We start from the raw sequence: 19229 nt of genomic DNA, 5'->3' as shown, positions 1-19229 counted from the left end.
TATGCAGTTTATTCACATACACAACTAATCCTTTTCCGAATCCTGTTAAGTTCTTGTTCTTCTTAGTATCCTGTGGCAATAAGTTCCAGAAGCTAATTGTGCTTGTGTTGAGCTCCCTTGATCCACTTTACTCATGCTTGCTTTAAAATTTAAGTGTTGTTCTGAGAAGCTTGGTTAATATTCTTTTTTTTTTGCTGTGAGATAATCTGTGTTCTTGATCCCATTTGCTGCAACGGGGCTCAGGGGCTCGGGGCTGGAGGGGGAGAACAGGTCAGGTTTTGCCTCAGCTGTTGCAAAGTTGGGGAAATTCCGTGCCTCAGTTTCTGTAACAGCTCGGAAAGCACAAGGAGTGAGCCTGTGTAGGCAGCCAAGGCAAGTGCAGGGACACAGCTGTGGTTTGGAGGTGAAGCCGGACAAAAGCCTTGAGTGAAAAAACAGCCTCCTAAAACTGAGCTTCCTTACCAGGCTTTTTCCAATATTTCTGAATTTCTTAAAGAAGGAGAAGAGGAGAATGCATTATTTCTCTTAATTCTGGCCACAGGAATTATTTTAATTTTTCAAAAGGGAGCAAACAAGTGCCGGATGAAGAGACCATGCAAACCCTCACGCTCCATCACAGGCCTGGGCTGCGTTGGCTCCACAGTTTTAACTCCAGTGATGAATCCGGGTCTCCTCCAGCTGGAAGATTGCAAACAGTGGTCTGAACCATTTCTGGATCGTTCTCCCTCCCTTTGTTGACTTGCAGTTCGAGCTTTGTGCCGCACAGTTCAGCTGGAGCTCAAGGAGGGTCCCTTCGTCTGGGCTGCAAAGCCTCTGTCCTTTCGTCCCCTCTGCAGTTGAAGGCAGCACCCCTGATTAAATCCTCGAAGAAGCAGCAATTCTGTGTGCTCATTACTCAGTTCTGGCTATGTTCTGCTTAATAACTAAACAGTAATTAGCTCCACAGTTTTGCTACTATACTTATAATAGCCCCCATTAAAGTTATGGGGTTTTGAGGCAGTAATGGCTTACAGAGTAATTAACGAGCAAGAGGCTTTTATTACTACCTTTATTTTTAGCCTGTGCTTTACAAGGCTTTCCTGCCAAACACCAAAATCTTAGAGAGAGGCTTTTCCTGGTGTGGGAAGGAGCAGGGATGTGTGTGGAGCAGCAGAGCCCTGGTTACAGAACCACATAATCCCAGAATGGTTTGGGTTGGAAGGGACCTTAAAGCTCCTCTCCTTCCACCCCCTGCCATGGGCAGAGACACCTCCCACTAGCCCAGGTAACTCCAAGGCCCGTCCAACCTGGCCTTGGACACTTCCAGGGATGGGGCACAGAATCATAGAATCCCAGGATGGTTTGGGTTGGAAGGAACCTTAAAGATCATGGAGTTCCAAGCCCTGCCATGGGATGCTTTTCCTCAGAGCAGGTTGCTCCAAGCCCTGTCCAACCTGTCCCCTTGGCCTCAGGCTCTGCTGTGCTGGGGGGTTGCTGAAACCTTCCCGTGCCTCAGTTTCCTCTGGCTGAGCCTGGGTGTGAATTCAGAAGGGTTTTTGGTCCCAGGGGTTGTGCTCCAGCTGCTCTGTGGATTTTGCTGGGCAGAGCAAAGGGACCAGCTCTGCCTTGTGCTGCTCCAGCATCATTTTTCAGCAGGGATCAGAACCAGTCGCTTTTGCAAAAGCAAAAGGAACCCTGTATTTAGATTTAGGGGATACTTTGCCCAGAGGGAAAAGCTGCTGGTGAGAATATACTTTTTTAATCCTGAAATGTGAGTGTTTATTTATTTTGCAAAGCTTTTGTTGCAGGTTTTGGCTGTGTTTGTTTGTTGTTTCCCGGCTGTTTTGGAACACAACTATTTGCTGTGTTTGTTTGGGGTTTTCTGAGTGTGTTTGCCTTACATCTAGACAATGTTTTTACTCCAGTGCCGTGTATATACACAAACTCAAATCAAGCCGTTCTTCAGTTTAACGTTTTTTAAATCACTTCTGTTCGACGTGGGCAAACCAAGGATTAATGACACTGGGGCTGAGCAGCCCCAAAGGAGGGAAGAAGGTAAAACTGACTGTAAAGGTTGCAGATCAAATTAGTGCTTCCTATGGCAAGTGTCAGAGCTGATGCCAATTAAGTTGATTTAAAAAAAGAATCTTCACTGTTTAATAATCCAGCATGTTACTGACACGTGGCTCCAGGCTTTATTAAAGCTTTTTTATTAGATGAGTGCCCTTTCCTTACTGTCATGCCTCGACACCATTGCCCTCTGCCGGAGGATGGGGTTCTCTTTCACCATGTGGCATCGGATTCTTTCCAAACACCTTTGTTTTAGAAGTATTTTAACCCCGAAATCACTTGCATTTGAGCTGATGATTTGTGTCTTTACCTCGCTTTTTCGAGACTGGAAAAAAAAGAAATAGGAAGAAAGTATACTTTCTGTAGTGGGAAATAGAGCTTGATTTTTTAAATGGATGTTTAAATTTGTTCCTCCCCCTTCTTTTCCCTGTGGAGGAGGAGATAGCAGAAGCCTTAAACTGACAATCTGAGCAAAGCAGGTTTTGTTTTGAACGTTTTCAGTGGAAAAAGAAGAGTGGTATCATGATGGGGAAGGGAATAGAGGAGCCCCTTCCCTTCAAGGGAAGGGCCTTAAAGAGGAGCATAGTTTTTTTCCCAGCTCAATTTTTGGCTGGTGCCATAAACAGCAACAAAAAGCATAGTTTGGCTCTGGCAACAAGGGATTTTTGGGATGCAGGGCAAGCCCTCTGTCATGGGCTGTGAAGCTGTGATTTCTCTCACCAGCAGTGTGAAATCAGAGGCTACCATGTAATTCCTGGCTGGTGTTGCTCACAGGAGGACATGGATTTCACCCCTGGCAGCTGCAGCACGTGGCAGTGAGGGGGGAGCATTATTGCCCTGGGAACTGCTGTCACCCTGGACCAAGGCCCTCCATGGTGTGCTGAGAGGGAACATGCTTGAAATACTTTGGATGGAGATCTCACAGCAGCCCCAGGGGAGCTCTTACCCTGTCCTTCAGTGGGGCTCCTCGGGATCATCAGTAAAAGCAATCCCTCCAGGAGCTGGCAGGGAGCAAATGCCTTTGCTGCAGGGCAGAGTCCTTGGTGGTCCGTGGATGCAGCTCAGGGTGGGTCAGAACTGGGGGTCAGGCTGTGGGCTGTGGCTCCACTTTCCACCCATCCCACCATCTCCATCTCCAGCTGGGATCCACGCTGGGGTCGTGTCCCTTTGAGGCACAGAGGACATTCCTCACAGCCACCGAGCTGACTCACATCTGCAGCTCAGGACGGCCCAGGGTGCAAGCAGAGCTCAGCCAGCTCCAGGGGGGAATGGAGGGGACCATTCCCTGTCCCCTGAAGCTCCCTGCTGCCAGCCCAAGCCAACAGCTCCCTGTGCTGGGGCACGAGTGGGCTGTGCTGGCCCTTGGCAGCTGGAGCTGCACGGTGACAGCTGATGGACCAGGGAGCTGCCAAATGCTCCGTGGCAAATTAAAAGGAATCGATGCTGGAGAGACCAGTGCACAAATCACTGGAGCCCGCTCGTTTTCCCTGGTGCTCAAGGGCTGGAAATCAGAGCAGCAGCCCAGCCCAGAGGTGCCCATTGCCCACCCTACCGAGCCCAGGGTCAGCCTGTCCCGTGGGAGGGGGCTGAGTTGAGCCTGGATTGGCAGGAGGCAGGAAAAGGCGGCTTTGAGGTGGGAGTGCTGCCTTTGGAGGAAGCTGCCCCTGACAAACAGGGCATTTGATGCGTGCCAGCCCTCCGTGGCAGCTTGCCACGGGCTGGGAATGGACTCTGAGTGGCTCTTTTAGCCTCTCATTTCCCCCCAGCCCCTCTCCAGCGGCAGAGCCCTTTCCTGGGTGCATTCCTAGGGAAGGCACTTCACCGGGGAAGGGGTCGAGGCTTTTCAGCTGCCCCTCGTGGCTCTGCCCCACGGGGATGCCCAAGGGACGTGTTCCAGCTTTATTAGAGGATTCAAAGGATGCCAACATTCCGTGTCCTCTGTTCAGCAGCTGCAGGGACAGCAGAGATGAGGCCACATGCTCTTTCCTGAGGGCACTGTGCTTCAGCAGGGCTGGGCCAGCGGGATTTCTCTGGCTCCAAGAGCCCCCAGAGCTGGACAGGGATGCAGCAGAAGGCTGATGTTTGCTGGAATAATTCCTCCTCTTTCTCCCTGCTTTATTTGGTCTGCTTAAACCAATGAGAAAAATGAAAGAACTCTGAGTGGGGAACTGGGTGTTTGCTGGAGTTGGCTGGAAATTTTTGATGAGTTCAGGTTTTGTGTGTGTGGGGAAAAAAAATGGGTGCACTGAAACTTTAGTTGAGGGATATTTTTTTTTTTTTTAGGGACAAAGCCCAGCCTGTGTTCTCCTTACCCCTTGTTTTCCCTGGTAAATTAATACCTCTGTGATTGGAGTGCTAATTTGGAAGAACCAGGTTCTGTCCAGCAACTTGAATATCAATATTCCTTCAGGAGGACAACCTGTCAGTTCTTGGAGCCATTTCGCTCCCAGTCTTCCACTGGGCTCAGTGCCGGAGCCTGACTGTACAGCCCAGTGGCCAAGGCATGGCCAAGGGAAATTCAGATCCATCCAATTTGGGCTAAGCAGGGATTTGAACCTGGATTTCTCCATGCTACCAAGAAAAAGCAAGCTCAGGGACAACATTTGCAAAGCAGCATCACATCCACAGCCCAGGCTCGGGGAGCTCGCTCTGGTTTAAGGAGGGGATCTGATAATTGCCAGGTCACTGGTGGTGATGGACCAGGCAGTGGGAGATCAGTGCTTTTCCCAGAGCAGTTTTTTCCCTGGTATTCCGGGCTCTCCCTTGCACTGCAGCCCTTTTAGCAGCCGCCTAATGCGTTCCCCCACATGGGAGCAGTGGCACTAAACTGCTACCCATGTTTGCAAACTGCCCACCCTGCGTGGCCCTGCTAAGTGCTGTGCTTTGCCTGCCAAGCTGCTTGGATGAAATACAGCCTGCTTAAATCTTGTATGTGCTCGTGTGAGATCAAACTAAGCCGTTGTGGCACTTTGATACACTCCAGCCGCAGCACCTCTGGGATGGAAGGAGTGAACCTGAACAGGCTGCTGGAAGCCTGGGCTGGAATGCCAGTGGGATGGGCTGAGCTGAGAGAAGTAGTGATGGGAAACATGTGGGATCACCAGCTGCACTGGAGCCACGCTCCCAGGAGCAGAGGTGCAGCCGCCCCGAGGGCTCTGCCCGGCCCAGGGACAGGGTCTGGAGGGTCACAGCCCTTGCTGATGGGTCAGCCAGTGATTTGGTCATGATGGTCTCTGCTCTCTCCTTGGCCTTGGGCCCGGCACGTGGTGTGTGAGGCTTGGCTGCCTTGTGGGGAAGGTCCTTTTCCCCTTGGAATGGTTCAGGCGCTGCGGCACTGAGCAGCTTTCGCTTGGCTGGAGCAAGGGCCTTGCTTGACAAGTGCATGCAAAGGAAAGCAAGGCTCTGCACACCCAGAAGGCATCTCCCTGGAGGGGTGGGACACATTGCTGCTGCTCACTGCCCCAGCTGGATTTGTTCTTCTTGAGGAGATTTGTGAGCTCTGGGAAGCAGCTCCCCAGTACTTTTCTCTGCCTACTCGCCTTTGCTCTCTGTTGCAGGTTTCCTTCCAAATGATTCCCTGAAGTTCCTGCTGGCAGCTCCAGCAGTGCCCTGCAGAAGTGCCCTCCTGCTCCTGGTCTCAGCAGCCGAGGCCCCTCCAAACCTGCTTCTGCAATGGGTGGGTTGTAAGCACTGGTAAGACCCACGAGTCGTGTCGCCTTCGCTGCTCTCTCCCTCTCTCGCGTTCTCTCTCTGTCCCTGTTCCTTCTTGCCCATTTATTTCTGTTCTCCATGTGCTCTGCTGTTCTGTCTCTGGGGTTTTCACTGTCAGGTAATGAGGAGCTGTGGGTCCAGTCAGTCTTGGAGATGCCGAAGAGACGAGACATCCTGGCTATCGTGCTGATAGTTCTGCCCTGGACACTACTAATCACCGTCTGGCACCAGAGCACCATTGCTCCACTGCTTGCAGTGCACAAGGGTGAGAGAAATCAAACCAGCCCATGCCAAGTCTGTGCATCCCTCCCTCGTCCTCATCTCCTCTCTCATTTCATTTCTTCATGGCAGCCCATGCTCATCTCAGCTCCCAGACCATGCTCATGCAGGAGCCTCCCCACTTCTGCTGTAGGGCCAGCCCAGTGCTCGTAGGGGTTCCTCACAGACATCAAACTCCAAGTCATGGGGTGTGCTTACTGCACTTGGAGAGCTCTTTGTGGCCTAAATCCAGAGTACTGCTTGTCTTTGTTCCCTGACGAGAGGATTCCCTTCCTGCTGGCCTTTTCAGCTCTCTGCACACAACTTATTCCAGCAGGAAAGCTGCAAAAAGGAGAGCAGAGGAAACAAAGCTGCTGCTTGAGACGTGAGGCAGAAAGCACCTTTTAAGGAAAGCAGCAAACTGGAGCCCGTGCACTTGAAGGAGATCTCACCTGCCTGGTGGAGTTACAGTGCTATGAGAAGTTGGCTTCCACACTGCCTGTCACACACTGCAGGAAACAGAGCCCTGGCCCAAATCAGGTGACTGAAGGAAGTTCCCAGGGAACCTCTCTGGCCTGAAGGGTCTTAGTTTTTATCCTGTTCATGGCACAGCATGATATCTATCTATCTTCCACAGCAGCCATATCTAAGGGCTGTGGAAGCTCTCGGGGGCTGGAAGAAGCCACACTGCCTTCTACCTTCTTCCTTCCTGGTTCTGCCCTTCTGCTGAGGGCAGGGGGGCAGCTGGGGGGGCTGCTCTGTGGGGAAGAAGGCTGGCTCATTTTCAGGTCCCCTCCATCCTTCCTGGCCCCTTCCTCTGGGAGATTCACTTCCCTTTTCCTTTTAGTGTTTGTCCCCATCCTCCACAGTTGATTGTCCCTCTGCTGATGTGCAGCTTGAACTGTAGGAAGTTCAGAGTCTGTCCTGAGCAGCTTCACCTTTCTCCTGACAGCCACCCTTGAAACTCTGAGCAGGGAAAAATGACTGTGATCCCCTCTGGAAGGTGGACAATGTTTCAGAGGATGAGGGATCTGCTGGGCTCTAAAACAGGACTTTAAAGACTACTAAGAATATGCTGTCTGTAGAGCATTTTGATTCACTGCCCTGGAAACTGGCAGCTGTTTTCTGTGAATGGCCACTGAAGTTACAGCACAGAGACTGCTCTGCTCTGACTCAGTGACTCACTGATGACCTTGCTAAGACACTTCTCTGCTTCTCTGAGCCTCCAGTGGAAAGTGAGTGGGGATAGAGAACGACCTGAAAGCTCTTGAGAGAAATCATTTTGTTCTTGTGAAGCATTTCTGAGGTCCTTTGGTAGCAGGTGCTGGAAGAGATGTGCACCTGGAGATGCCCAGAACAGCAGTGCTGTCACGTGCCAGGGTTTGCAGCTGAGGGTTTGACCTGCAGGGGTTTGCAAACTGTCCCAGGCACCGTCCTGGCTAATTACATTTGTGTCCGTGTCCAATGCATTTTGCAGATTTGTTTTTGAATTCACTCCAGTGTTCTCTGCTTTCAGAGGGCTCTGCTATGTGATGATGTGCTTTGCCTTATATAGGGAGTGATATCAGCCTGTGCAGGACACCTCATCCCTACTTCCTCCCCCAAATATCCCCCCTCCCTCTGACAACGCCATGGAGTACAAGGCCCTCATTTGGTTCAGGACTGCTATCAAAGTCTGTGCAGCTGGAAGAATAACATGCTATGAAAAAACCATAGGCAGTACCCTGCTGGGTCAGATCTAATGGCTGTCTGTTCCTCTTCTTTCTCATCTGAAGTTCCTGGGAGTAGCTGGTTTTGCAAAATCTGTGGCTCAAAGTATTCTGTGCCCACTGGAGAGGCAGGCTTACATCCTGAATGGAGGTCTCCCTTCATCTCTCTAGACCATGGCATTCCTGCTGCTCTGCAGTGGAAACTGTGGAAGTTGCACCCTGGAAAACCAACAGGTGCATCAGCGTTGTATTTTTCCTTGAGCTGACAGTGAACAAGTCTATTTGCAAGGGTTTGATGTGTTTGGATCGGTGTATCTGATCTGTGTGATGTTCACTGTTCACATCCACACTGCTGGATGGGCTGCTCTGTTCGGAGGTTGTTGGGATCTTTTTGAGGAGAGGTTAGTCAGAGGCAGGTGAAAGTCTCTGCAGGAAAAAGCCTACAATTACAGGCTTTAATTCCTCTCCATTGCTGGGTTTGAAGTGTGTCTTTCCCCACTTCTCTGTGCCCCATCTGTGCCTGTCAGAGAGCAGAGGGGTTCTGCAGTGTCCTGCTGCTGGGTTGGTGTTTTCCACCAGTTAGTTCCCTGCCTCCTAATCCGGGTGCTCCAGTGGCTGAGAGCAGAACCACAAGTCCTGTCCCACTGAGTGTGGTGCCCAGAGCCCTGGAGCTCTTCAGGAATGTTAGATCATCAATCCACTTGGCTATTTCCTTTATCTGGATCTAATTCCTCTACAGTCCTGTCTCTTCTGGGTGCTTTTTGAAGCTGCTTCTTGTGAGCTCTCCTCAGCGCTGTCCTGAGCTCCCGAGCCTCGTTCGGTGCTGGTTTTCTAACAGCAGAACCCTCTTTTCTCATGTGTGTTCGTCCCTGAATCCTTTATTTATTTGTGTCCCTATTTATTAAAGCCTCCCTCCAAGCCTCCTTTCCTCCGAGCCCGCGGGGGTGACGTGCTGTTAGCCAGCAGCCTGGCTCGCTCGGGGGGTGTCGGACGCCCCGAGCCCATGCGGCTTTCTCTTCTCTCCATGCCCTTGCCCAGATGATGGTGGTGACTCCCAGCGTGATCTCGCTGCAGGCTTGGACTCCAAGGAATACTGCCTGTCGGAGCGGGACATTGTGGAGGTGGTGAGGACAGAGTATGTTTACACGCGCCCACCCCCGTGGTCGGACACCCTGCCCACCATCCACGTCGTCACCCCCACCTACAGCCGGCCCGTGCAGAAGGCCGAGCTCACCCGGCTGGCCAACACCCTCCTGCACGTGCCCAACCTGCACTGGATCCTGGTGGAGGACTCCCAGCGCCGCACCCCGCTCATCACCCGCCTGCTGCGGGACACGGGGCTCAACTACACCCACCTCAACGTGGAGACCCCCCGCAACTACAAACTGCGCGGGGACATGCGGGACCCCCGCATCCCCCGCGGCACCATGCAGAGGAACCTCGCCCTCAGGTGGCTGAGAGAGACCTTTAACAAAAACAACAGCCAGCCCGGGATTGTTTACTTTGCTGATGATGACAACACCTACAGCCTGGAGCTCTTTGAGGAGGTAAGGCCCTGCCTGGAGCTCTTTGAGGAGGTAAGACCCTGCCAAGGGGTGGGGGGAGTGTGGGGTGGGGGTGAAAAATGCTGTGAAAAGTGCCCAGCACGTCCTCTCCTGAGCTCTGGATCAGTCTGCTCTGGACAGTGGTCCCACTGCACCCATCCTCAGGTTTGCTCTGGGGCTTCTCCACTCTGTGTTTCCCAGAGTCATTCATCCGGGAACTAACACTGTGCGAGGTCCAGGAATGTTTCTGTAGTGTTTCATATAGCCAAGAGGAGAAACTGTTTGCAGTGTCTTCCCAAGACCCATTTCATCTGCCAGGATGCCACTGATGCTGTTTGCATAAAGAGAAATGAGCCAGTTCAGTCCTGGAACTGATAATCCCACAACTTTCCCCATTTCACATATGATGGAGATTCTTCAAACCGGGTGTGTGAAGTAACAGGAACCCCAGTTTACCTGTGGCATGTGATCAGAGGCAGCTTTCACTGCAGAGGAGGCTAATGAGGAGCTGCCCTCCCCTGTGGGGAGCCTTGGTAGGGTTGGAACATCCCCTGCAGTCCAACATGCCTGTGCAGAAGCACCTGCCTAGAAGAGAAAGCTCGGCCATGCTCCTTCCACACCACATGCTGCAGGAGATTCCCAGCTGGTTCCTGAGCTGGTGTTATCCACCTTCCTTCTCCAGCACTTGGCTGGCTGTTAATTCCTGTCAGTTCATGTCCCTGCACAGGACCCAAGAGTCTCACACCCTGTGCCCCAGAGGATCATCCAAACCCTCCTGGAGCTCTGGCAGCCTTGGGGCTGTGCCCACTGCCCTGGGGAGCCTGGGCAGTGCCCAACCAGCCTCTGGGGAAGAACCTTTTCCTGAGATCCAACCTGAGCCTGCCCTGACACAGCTCCAGGCCATCCCTTGGATCCTGTCTCTGGTCACCACAGAGAAGAGAATTTCAGCGTGTCCTGACAATATTGTTGGGCTTGAGCAGGGGAAGGTTTCCATGTGCTTCCCCACCTTTCCTGTTTGTTCCACTCCAACTGAGGCTCTAAATGAACTCCTGAGCATCTCCCAGTATTGGAGGGTGTTACAGTGCCAGCTACACTGTTCCTCACCTGGCTTCCAGCTCAGAAATTACTTATTCCCTTACTCTCCTGAGGCCAAACTCTTGCACAATGGACAAGAAAGGAGGATTGCTCCCTTCCCTGCCAGTTGCCAGTTTTCATACCAGGGATCTCTTATTTATTTCCTCCTACATTTCCTCTTTCCCTTCCCTGACAGCTCTCACTTTAGCTTAGACAGCCACAGGAATACACACACTTTTAAAAGCTGAAAGTGAATTCAGACAGAATTTCTTTCTTCCCCAGACCCCTTTGAGGTTACTCTGGCAGCATCTTGAGGCAGACTCCACACATGAATAAAGCAGAGAGGGTTCCTTCATTCACTCGTGTGCTTTGCTCGTAGAGCCTTCTCCTCTCTGATATGTCTCTGCAGTTGAGGTCACAGGGAGCCAAGGAAATGTGCTGTGAAATGCAGGAGACACACATTATTGCTCCCTGTGGACAGGGGCTGCCGTGAGCATCTGTATAATGCAGAAGGGCAAGTGCCAGAGCTTTTCTGCTCTGGTTTGCAGTAATTAGCAGTGATGAGATTAGCTCTGGGAGATCCCTGCTCTAAGAGCCCGAGCTGAGAGCACAACGGGAGGCTGAGCCTGCCAGAGAGCAGGGCAGGGTGCTGGGGGTGAGCTGAGTGGGCAGACTGGCATCCAAGGCATCTACCTGGGCAAGTGCAGGCAGCTGAAATGGCCCCTGGTGGCTCTTCTCTATTTCTGGTGACTCTGTGGGGAGCAGAGGCGTCCAGTGCTGTGCTGATGGGTGGGAGCAGCTGGAAAGCACCATGTCTGTGCTTCCCAGCTGCCTCCAAGGCTGTGACCTGCAGGGCCTCGCTCTAAAGATGCCTTTAGCCTTACCGTGGCCCATGGGCTGAGACTGAGCTTAAATAGCTTAGCAGAGACCACCTTTCTTCCTAGATATGCCATTCCTGCATTCCCAGGATTGAACAAGGTGCTTCCCTGCTGTGCCTTGATTTCCCCAGCTGCTCCATATGGAGCCCCACAGCTCTAAAAACCTTTGGACAAAAAAGAACCAACAGCCCACTCATAAATCCCCGAGGCACTTATTATTGGCAGCTTTGTTTTTAGTGCTGAGCTGGTTCCGTGGCCATCCATTACCAGTGCTGTTTTTAGCTGCCACTTTCCAAAGCACTTTGCAGAAACAATCTTCTTAACACCGATTTGTAGATGTTAAAAAGGACATTCTCCTTTATTCACCGTGCTGCACATTTGGAGGAGAGCTCCTCTAATTGAATGTGCCAAGTGACAGATGGACAGGGCTTTTTATTACACATACTGTTTACATATTCATTAGATGCTCTTGCTTACTTAATACATATTCATTAGTTTGCTTTACATTGCCACACCTCTGTTGGAAGTTCTTCTTTGGTCCTTCCAGGGTCGTCTCCATCATCTGGACCTCAGTTCTTGGGCAGGTACAACGTCATTGTGTGCCACCACCAAAACTGAAACGTTTGTTCTTTATTTTATCTGGGTACACAGAGCTTAGTTTACAAAATCACAGAACCAGCTAGGTTGGAAAAGACCTCTGAAATCATCGAGTCCAACCTGTGACCCAACACCACCTTGTCAACCAGACCACATCCAGTCTCTTCTTAAACACCTCCAGGGACAGTGACTCTACCACCTCCCTGGGCAGCCCATTCCAATGCCTGATCACTCTCTCTGTAAAGAATTTCTTCCTAATGTCCAACCTAAAACTCCCGTGGCACAGCTGAACACCCAGCCCTCTTGTCCTGCTGCTGGTTCCTGGGAGAAGAGCCCGACTCCCCCCTGGCTCCCCCCTCCTGTCAGGGAGTTGCAGACAGTCAGGAGGTCTCCCCTGAGCCTCCTCCAGGCTGAGCCCCCCCAGCTCCCTCAGCCTCTCCTCACAGCACTTGTGCTCCAGTCCCTTCCCCAGCCTCGTTGCTCTCCTCTGGACCTGCTCCAGCCCCTCCATGTCCTTCCTGAGCTGAGGGCCCAGAGCTGGACACAGCACTCCAGGGGTGGCCTCACCAGCGCTGTTTGTTTGAGTTACATCCCTTCTCTCATTCTCAAGGACTTCTCCCCGATTGTGCTGTTCCTTATTTGGGCACTGTGAGCAAAGTTTCTGTTTCTTCCATCAGCTCCTCCAGCCAGGAGATGAGCAGCCTTTCACAGGGGAGTGATGGTGTCCAAGGCACAGGGGGTGTAACCCGGGCTGGCAGCTCTGGAGGGAGCTCGGGGCTGTTTGTTCCCGGGCGAAGGGGTTGTGTTGGTGTGTTGGGGGTGCTGGCAGCGTTGGCAGTGCCCCCACCTGCCCTTGTCTCCTGCCCCCAGATGCGCAGCACCAGGAAGGTGTCGGTGTGGCCGGTGGCCTTCGTGGGGGGCCTGCGCTACGAGTCCCCCAAGGTGAACTCGGCGGGGAAGGTCTACGGCTGGAAAACCGTGTTCGACCCGCACCGGCCCTTCGCCATCGACATGGCAGGCTTTGCTGTGAACCTCAGGCTGATCCTGCAGCGATCTCAGGCCTACTTCAAACTGAGAGGGGTCAAGGGGGGCTACCAGGAGAGCAGCCTGCTCCGGGAGCTGGTCACCCTCAACGACCTCGAGCCCAAGGCTGCCAATTGCACTAAGGTATGGTCTTGTCCTCGTGTCCCTCCTGGGCTGTGAGGGTGCAGTGTGGAGGAAAAGACATTCAGCCCCATCATTTGGTCACTTCATAGAATGGTAGAATATCCTGAGTTGAAAGGGGCTCACAAGGATCATTGATTCAACTCCTGTCCCTGCACAGACACCCCAACAATCCCATCCTGTCCCTCAGAGCATTGTCCAAACCCTCCTGGAGCTCTGGCAGCCTTGGGGCTGTGCCCACTGCCCTGGGGAGCCTGGTCAGTGCCAACCACCCTCTGGGGGAAGAACCTTTTGCTGAGATCCAACCTGAGCCTGCCCTGACACAGCTCCAGCCATCCCCTGGGTGCTGCCCCTGCTCACCCAGAGCAGAGCTCAGTGCTGTCCCTCTGCTTCCCCTCGTGAGGAAGTTGTGGACAGCCACGAGGTCTTCCCTCACTCTCCTCTTCTCCAGGCTGCTCCTCTATGTTTTCAGGGAGCAAGGAAGCTGGGAATGGGTGATTATGCATTAAAATGTGTGAAGGGCGTTTATCTGTTTTGGTTGCAGGCTGCTAGCAGCTGCCTTGAAATATGGAGTCTTCTCTCCCCTGTAACTGTTCTTCTTTCTTACATCACCCCTAGAAGACATCCTTATTATTTGCAAGGAAACTTCATTTTGGGGGAATTTTACTGCAGTCAGTAAAATCTTCAGGAAGCTTCATTTTGGGGGGATTTTACTGCAGTCAGTTAATTATTATTTGACTGTACACATTGCCTAGGAGCCTCCAGGTCACGGAGCAGGACCCTGTGTGCTAAATAATATAGAAACTCCTTGCCCTAAAGACTTCCAGTCTTAGATGGGAGACAGCAGATGACTATCTCTCTGGGATGACAGGTAAAGTGTGAGGCACAATGAGACAATGCTGGTTAATGTGACAGGCATCAATCACAGCCCATCAACCACAGAGGTGCTGCCAAGGAGTTTTGAAGCTTCCTGAGTGGGTCCCCTGAGCACTCAGGTGTGCAAGGGCTCCTCTGAGGCCAGAGCACTCTCACACCTTTGTCTGTAATAGGCATCACCCAGGCTGATTTAGGGAGCCTTTATTGCTTAATTATCCCAACAGGATTTTTTTTTTTCCCTGCAAATAAATTGTTACTGCCAGCAGTCCCAGGGTTGGATTCAGGTCTCCACCCCTTTTTGGGTTAGGAAAAAAAAAAAGGTGATGAAAACCCTTTGTCTCTTTCCATCTGCACTGCTCCACAGCCATGGAAAAACAAGGCTCTCAGGGTTCAGGCAAGGAATCCAGCAGTAAGGAAAAGGAGTCAAGGGAAGGAGCAAGTTTTTATTATCTAATACCTGCTGTGCCTCCTCTTTTAATCCCCATGTCTATGGCTGTGCCTGTCCAACGCTGGGACAAATAGCACAGCCAGTCTCCCAAGGGTGGGAAAAGAGATTGGGTTAAAATTAGATGCCTGGTTTGGGGCAGTGTGTGCCCTCCTAGCTAACAGGAAAGCACTGGCTGGAAATAATTCTGTTTCCAGCAGGCCAGGAGAGATGGACAGGTTGCTTTTAGGCTGGTGTACAGAAGATTAGGGGTGTTTACTCCGTGCCCAGTTACGCAGTCCTCGGTGTATTGTCCCTGCTGCAAATAGCTGCTGGGAAGAAGCTGTGTTCAAAGGCTGGGGATAGGAAATGACGGTCCTGGAGGGACACAGGGAGGAAGGAGAGGAAGGAAAAGGTTGTTTTCCAGGCAGGAGGAAACAAATGGTGCTGTCAGCCAGGCTGCCGTGGCCGTGCTGTGACACGGGAGCTGGTGGGGTGGGGAGGGAGCAGGGATTGCTGCCTGGGATCCAAAGCAGACTGCGTTTCTTTTCTTGGCTGGGCTGGGGAGATCTTACAAGGGTCCTTGTTGTGAGCTGAATGCTGTCTGCTCCTGGCAAGCTCTGAGTGCAGCTTTGCAGGTCGGGTTTGCCTCTCTGCCTTGGCTGGTGCCAGCAGCCTCCATTTCCCAGTTGCTGTTTTGCTCGCCCATTTTACCGGGAGCAGAGTCCAGACAAGCAGCAGAGGAGGACAGAAGTCAGCTGGAGTCTGGGGTCCTCTCACCCTGAAAGAGAAGCACAGACTTATCTCTTGCTGTGCTGCTGTGCTCCCATCAGTTGTCGTGGTTTGCTTCTGTTCAACACCTGTTTGCAGCGAGGTTTACATTAAAAATTATGATGTGCTTATATAGAGTCATTAAGGAGGGATCAGAGAAATATGGAAGATAAGCATAGACATCTGTTCTCCAAAAATGCTGCTTTTCCTGTGTGCACTGCTGCTGCTTGTAATATTTATCAGCATTCAGCCCACAAATGCACTCACCTGCAAAAAGCTGAAGCTTAGGCCAAAGGCCATATATCCTGCTTATTTTCCATGATTTGGGAACTGTTCAAAATGAAGGAGAAAGTAAAGGAAGTCAGTGTTACTTGCTGAGGAGAAAGTTATCCCTCCTTATCAGGAGGGAAGGGTTGGTTTATCCTGGAGTTGTAAGGAAACAAGGCTTTGTTTTTCACTGTATTTCCGTGTTCTGCTGCTTCTGCATTTGCCCACACACACCCCCCAGAGCAAACCATCCTCTCTTCAATCCACTGACACAGGAGAGAGGTCTGAAATTCTGTCTTCCCACGAGGCTGGGGGACATTTTGCTCCCCATTTTCTATTAACACCTTGGGAAAACAATCTGCAGTGTGCTCAGCCAGGATCACTGAGTGGCCCCAGCTACTGAAAAAGCCTCAGCTCAGGCTGGCACAAGAGGACAGACCACAAAGTACGAGGTCATTGGAAATGAGGCATCTCATTCCAGCTGCTCCTGGAGCCACTTGTTTCTCCAGGGAGACGGGCATAGGTGGGTTTCTTCGGATGAAGCAGCTTTCTGTGCACTCAGGTGGTCTGGGCAGCAATTCCCTGGGATCAAAGTGGTGGCTGAAAGAAGTCATTCCTGTTGCCTCCTTGTCTCTTGGCTGACTAAAATCTGAGATGAAGTCTGTGGGTGGGCAGCTCGGTGTTCAGGTGGATCCTGTGGAAGGGCTTGTCTGGCAGCTCAGCACTGCCTGGGGATGGTGTCTCTGAGCTCCCAGGCAGGTGCTCGTGGGCACTGTGAATGCCACAGTCTGGGGAACAGGTTGTTGTCAGGCACAGGCTGGAGAACAGGGAACAAACCTGTCATTTCAGCTTGCTGTCTCTTTTTCTTCACATTTCATTCATTCTCCCTTTCAAATAACAATTATTGAAACCCTCCACGGAGGGTCTGTGTGCTTGAAACCCTGTGACCCCTTCCCACTTCAGCTCTCCTGTTTGCTTTTTAATTTCCTGTCAGAAGACAATGAATTATTCTGCATGGAGATGAATCTTTGTAATCCCCTGAGATCTGCTTTGAGTCCTGTGATTCTGAATGGCAGAGCTGTAAATGATTGGAAGAGTTTCTCAGAAGTAGAGTTTTTTTCAAGTGGAGTCCCTCGGGTGACCTGTATGAAACCACTGCTTAGGGGAAGTCAGATCTTTGGTCCCCCTCACTCTTTGCTCTGTTGGTGCCCAAGCCAAAGCTTCCCTTAGGCATAAAACAAGCTGCCTGTGGGAAAAAAATCAAGCATTGGCTGAGAGGAAAAGCAGGTGTTTCTGTGCTAAATGGTGATCTCCCTCCCACGGTAAAGAGCACAGCATGAAAAATGCTAAAAGCTGCTGTATCGAGCTGAAAACGTGGAAAATGGGTCCATTTTAGTTAATCTGATCTGTCTTTTTTGGCACTTGGCTTTAACAATGCAGAAGTGGGACCCACTTGAAGGGAAAGCTCCTGATGTGTCGTTGTGGTCTCGTTTATGGGGTGTGAGGCTCGAGTTGCTGGGCCCTGAGCAGGGCTGAGTGTTTATGTGTCAGGAGGGGAAAGAGCTCTTACCTGCTCCTGCTGGAAAGGAGAATTGGCCACAGGAATTCTCAAGCACCTGGCCTGCACTAAGGTTTACATCTCCTGTTGTTGGATGAGGACCTGTAACTGATGCCTGCAGAGCCCTGAGAGCCACTTGTGGGACCTGTTTGGTTTTGCCTTTTCATGGGAAGCAGCACAGTAATTGCAGCAGCGTTGCTGTGGTGGGTGAGCAGGGCTGGGAACAAAGGGTAACTTTGATGAGCAGGCTCAGAAGTGGTTGTGGGGGACGATGAAATGGTTTTTTGGACCCACTCCAGCCAGCAGTTGGTCTCTACTGCCTTAGTATTAGGCGAGATTTAAGCCCTGCACAGGAGGTGACTGCTCACATCAGAGACAAATTTGGTCAAACAAGCTTCTTGGGAAGGCAGGGGTGCTCCCCTTGAACCAGGAGGGTTTGAAGAGTGCTTTGTTCATCCTTTAGAACACAGAGCGTGCCCTCGTTTTTCAGCAGAGCAGGGGCTGGGTGGGAATGGTTTGCAGACACTCGGATTCAATGTGCAGAGTATTGTCATAGCAACCAGAGGGAAACCCCTGCAAGGTAGGAAATATCAACACTCAGGTGAAGGGAGGCAGGAAACCTGCTCTGAGAGGATAAAGCTGCTCCCAGCAATCCAGGTTTTAGGAGCAAAGCAATAAGTATAATTGAGTCTAGTGAGGAGGAGAGTATTTTAAACAGCTTCCAGAACCATCTGAGCCAGCAGCACAGCACAGCTAGTAGAAACTATTTACCCATAATAGCCCCCCTGAAATGTTCAAACACCTCATATTTTGCCAGTTCTCCTCCACAGATGTTGATCTTTATGAAACTCTGCTGCCAAGACTGAGGGAAGCTTTTAGTAGACGCTCCAGTTCTGTTTTAAGCAAGTTAGAGTGGGGATTTAACGTGATACCTGGTACAGAATAGGGGATGGCAGCATTCCAAAGGAATTTTGGGGGAGAGGGTTGGAATTTAGAGGGGATATAGTAGGGTAAGGATAAGGCTTGCTGGGTTATGAAAGGAGCCTGGAGCACGTGGGAAGCAGGGATGATTCTGGAACCAGCTCCTGCATCGTGCAGCTCGGAGGCAGCAGAGGTTGCAGCAGCACTGCAGCAGCACTGTAAGTCCTTCTCAGCTCAGTGACACCCTCACAGCTTTTTAGGGTCTGAAAAGACTTTAAGAGTGAAAAAGAAGTGATAGCGAGGTTAAGGAGCAGGCTGATGTCTTCTCCCCAACAATGGATTTTCAGGGACGGACCGAAAACTTCATTTTACATTTCCCACAGCCAAAGGTGATGGGAGCAGCTGGTGGTGCTCCTACAGCTGCCTCTTCCCTCTCTGATCCACCAGTCCCAGCGTGACCTGAAGTGCCAGGAATTTGCCCTTCCCCTCTGAGCCAGGCAGGTGACTCCACTGGCCAAGGATGCAGCAACATGACAACCAAGAACCAGAGTGAGGAACTGGCTGTGTGGGGAAACACGGATGTGATTCCCTGCTTGTGAGGGAGCTGCCCCACCCCATTGGGAGGCTGATGAGCCTTTTGAGGAAGATGGTTGATAACTGCACGGAAGGAGCAGGTTAATGTCCCACGACAGTACACTGTAAAATGGGTAATTTCTGTGCACTGTGCATCTTGCAGAGCAGCAGCTCTGCCTAAGTGAAGGTTTATGCAAAGCCCCGCTCAGCGGTGAATGCACCATTAGGCCCCGGGGTGGCTGCCTAAATTGCACTATTGATTTAATGTGCAGGAATATTTGTTAGTGCAGTGGAGAGGTGCAGCTAATGACTTCTGCTGGCTTCTTCAGATTTTAGTCTGGCACACAAGGACAGAAAAGCCCGTGCTGGTGAATGAGGGGAAGAAAGGATTCACAGATCCCAATGTGGAAATCTGACTGTGCATGGCTGAGCCAAGACCAACACCAGGTAAGAGCACATGTTTCTACCAGTAATGAGAAGCTGGACAATGGCAGGGAAAAGATAAAAGCTCTTTTAAATGAGCTTTTCTGTTTCCATTTTTCACATCTCTGACCTTCCCTTACTGCTAAACTTCTCCAGACCATTAGTTAACCTCTCTTTTTTTTTAAGTTAATCAATATTTAAGACAGGCTGCTAAAGGGAAAATGCCTGGTGAGAGGTTGAGAAGGAGAAAAATGCAGGGAGTAGGAGTTTAGGTAGAAGTTATGCTGAAAAAAAAAAAAAGCCTTGTCCAAACAAAAAGGTTGCCTTAAGTGTGCTAATATAGCTAAAGGACAGGGGTGAAGGGTGGGGATTCGTCCACCTGAGGAAAGCTAAAGCAGTATCAGCAAAAGGATTTTTAAGTCAGGCAGAAGC

The 19229-nt window shown here is 51.2% G+C and overlaps 1 protein-coding gene across 5 annotated transcripts in view; it reads left to right on the top strand.

Annotated features, from left to right (window-relative positions):
• B3GAT1 (beta-1,3-glucuronyltransferase 1) overlaps window positions 1–19229 on the top strand; it is a 36421-nt gene that overhangs the window by 13749 nt on the left and 3443 nt on the right. For 2 of the 5 annotated variants that reach the window (XM_018078667.2, XM_018078668.2), the window contains 5 exons: window positions 5607–5725; window positions 5879–6025; window positions 8766–9274; window positions 12691–12987; window positions 18704–18821. In XM_018078667.2, the coding sequence (XP_017934156.1) occupies window positions 5722–5725; window positions 5879–6025; window positions 8766–9274; window positions 12691–12987; window positions 18704–18790 (1044 nt within the window). In that variant the 5' untranslated portion in view covers window positions 5607–5721 and the 3' untranslated portion in view covers window positions 18791–18821. Of the gene's footprint in view, window positions 1–5606; window positions 5743–5878; window positions 6026–8765; window positions 9275–12690; window positions 12988–18703; window positions 18822–19229 lie in introns of all 5 variants that reach the window. The other 3 variants (XM_018078669.2, XM_018078671.2, XM_018078670.2) reach the window with 3 other exon arrangements.

The sequence above is a fragment of the Manacus vitellinus genome, unplaced genomic scaffold (genome assembly GCF_001715985.3).
Source record: "Manacus vitellinus isolate BGI_N305 unplaced genomic scaffold, ASM171598v3 scaffold_41_pilon, whole genome shotgun sequence".
Classification (NCBI taxonomy): domain Eukaryota; kingdom Metazoa; phylum Chordata; class Aves; order Passeriformes; family Pipridae; genus Manacus; species Manacus vitellinus.
Note: the sequence above shows the minus strand (reverse complement) of the source record. Positions and strands in the feature narration are given on the sequence as shown.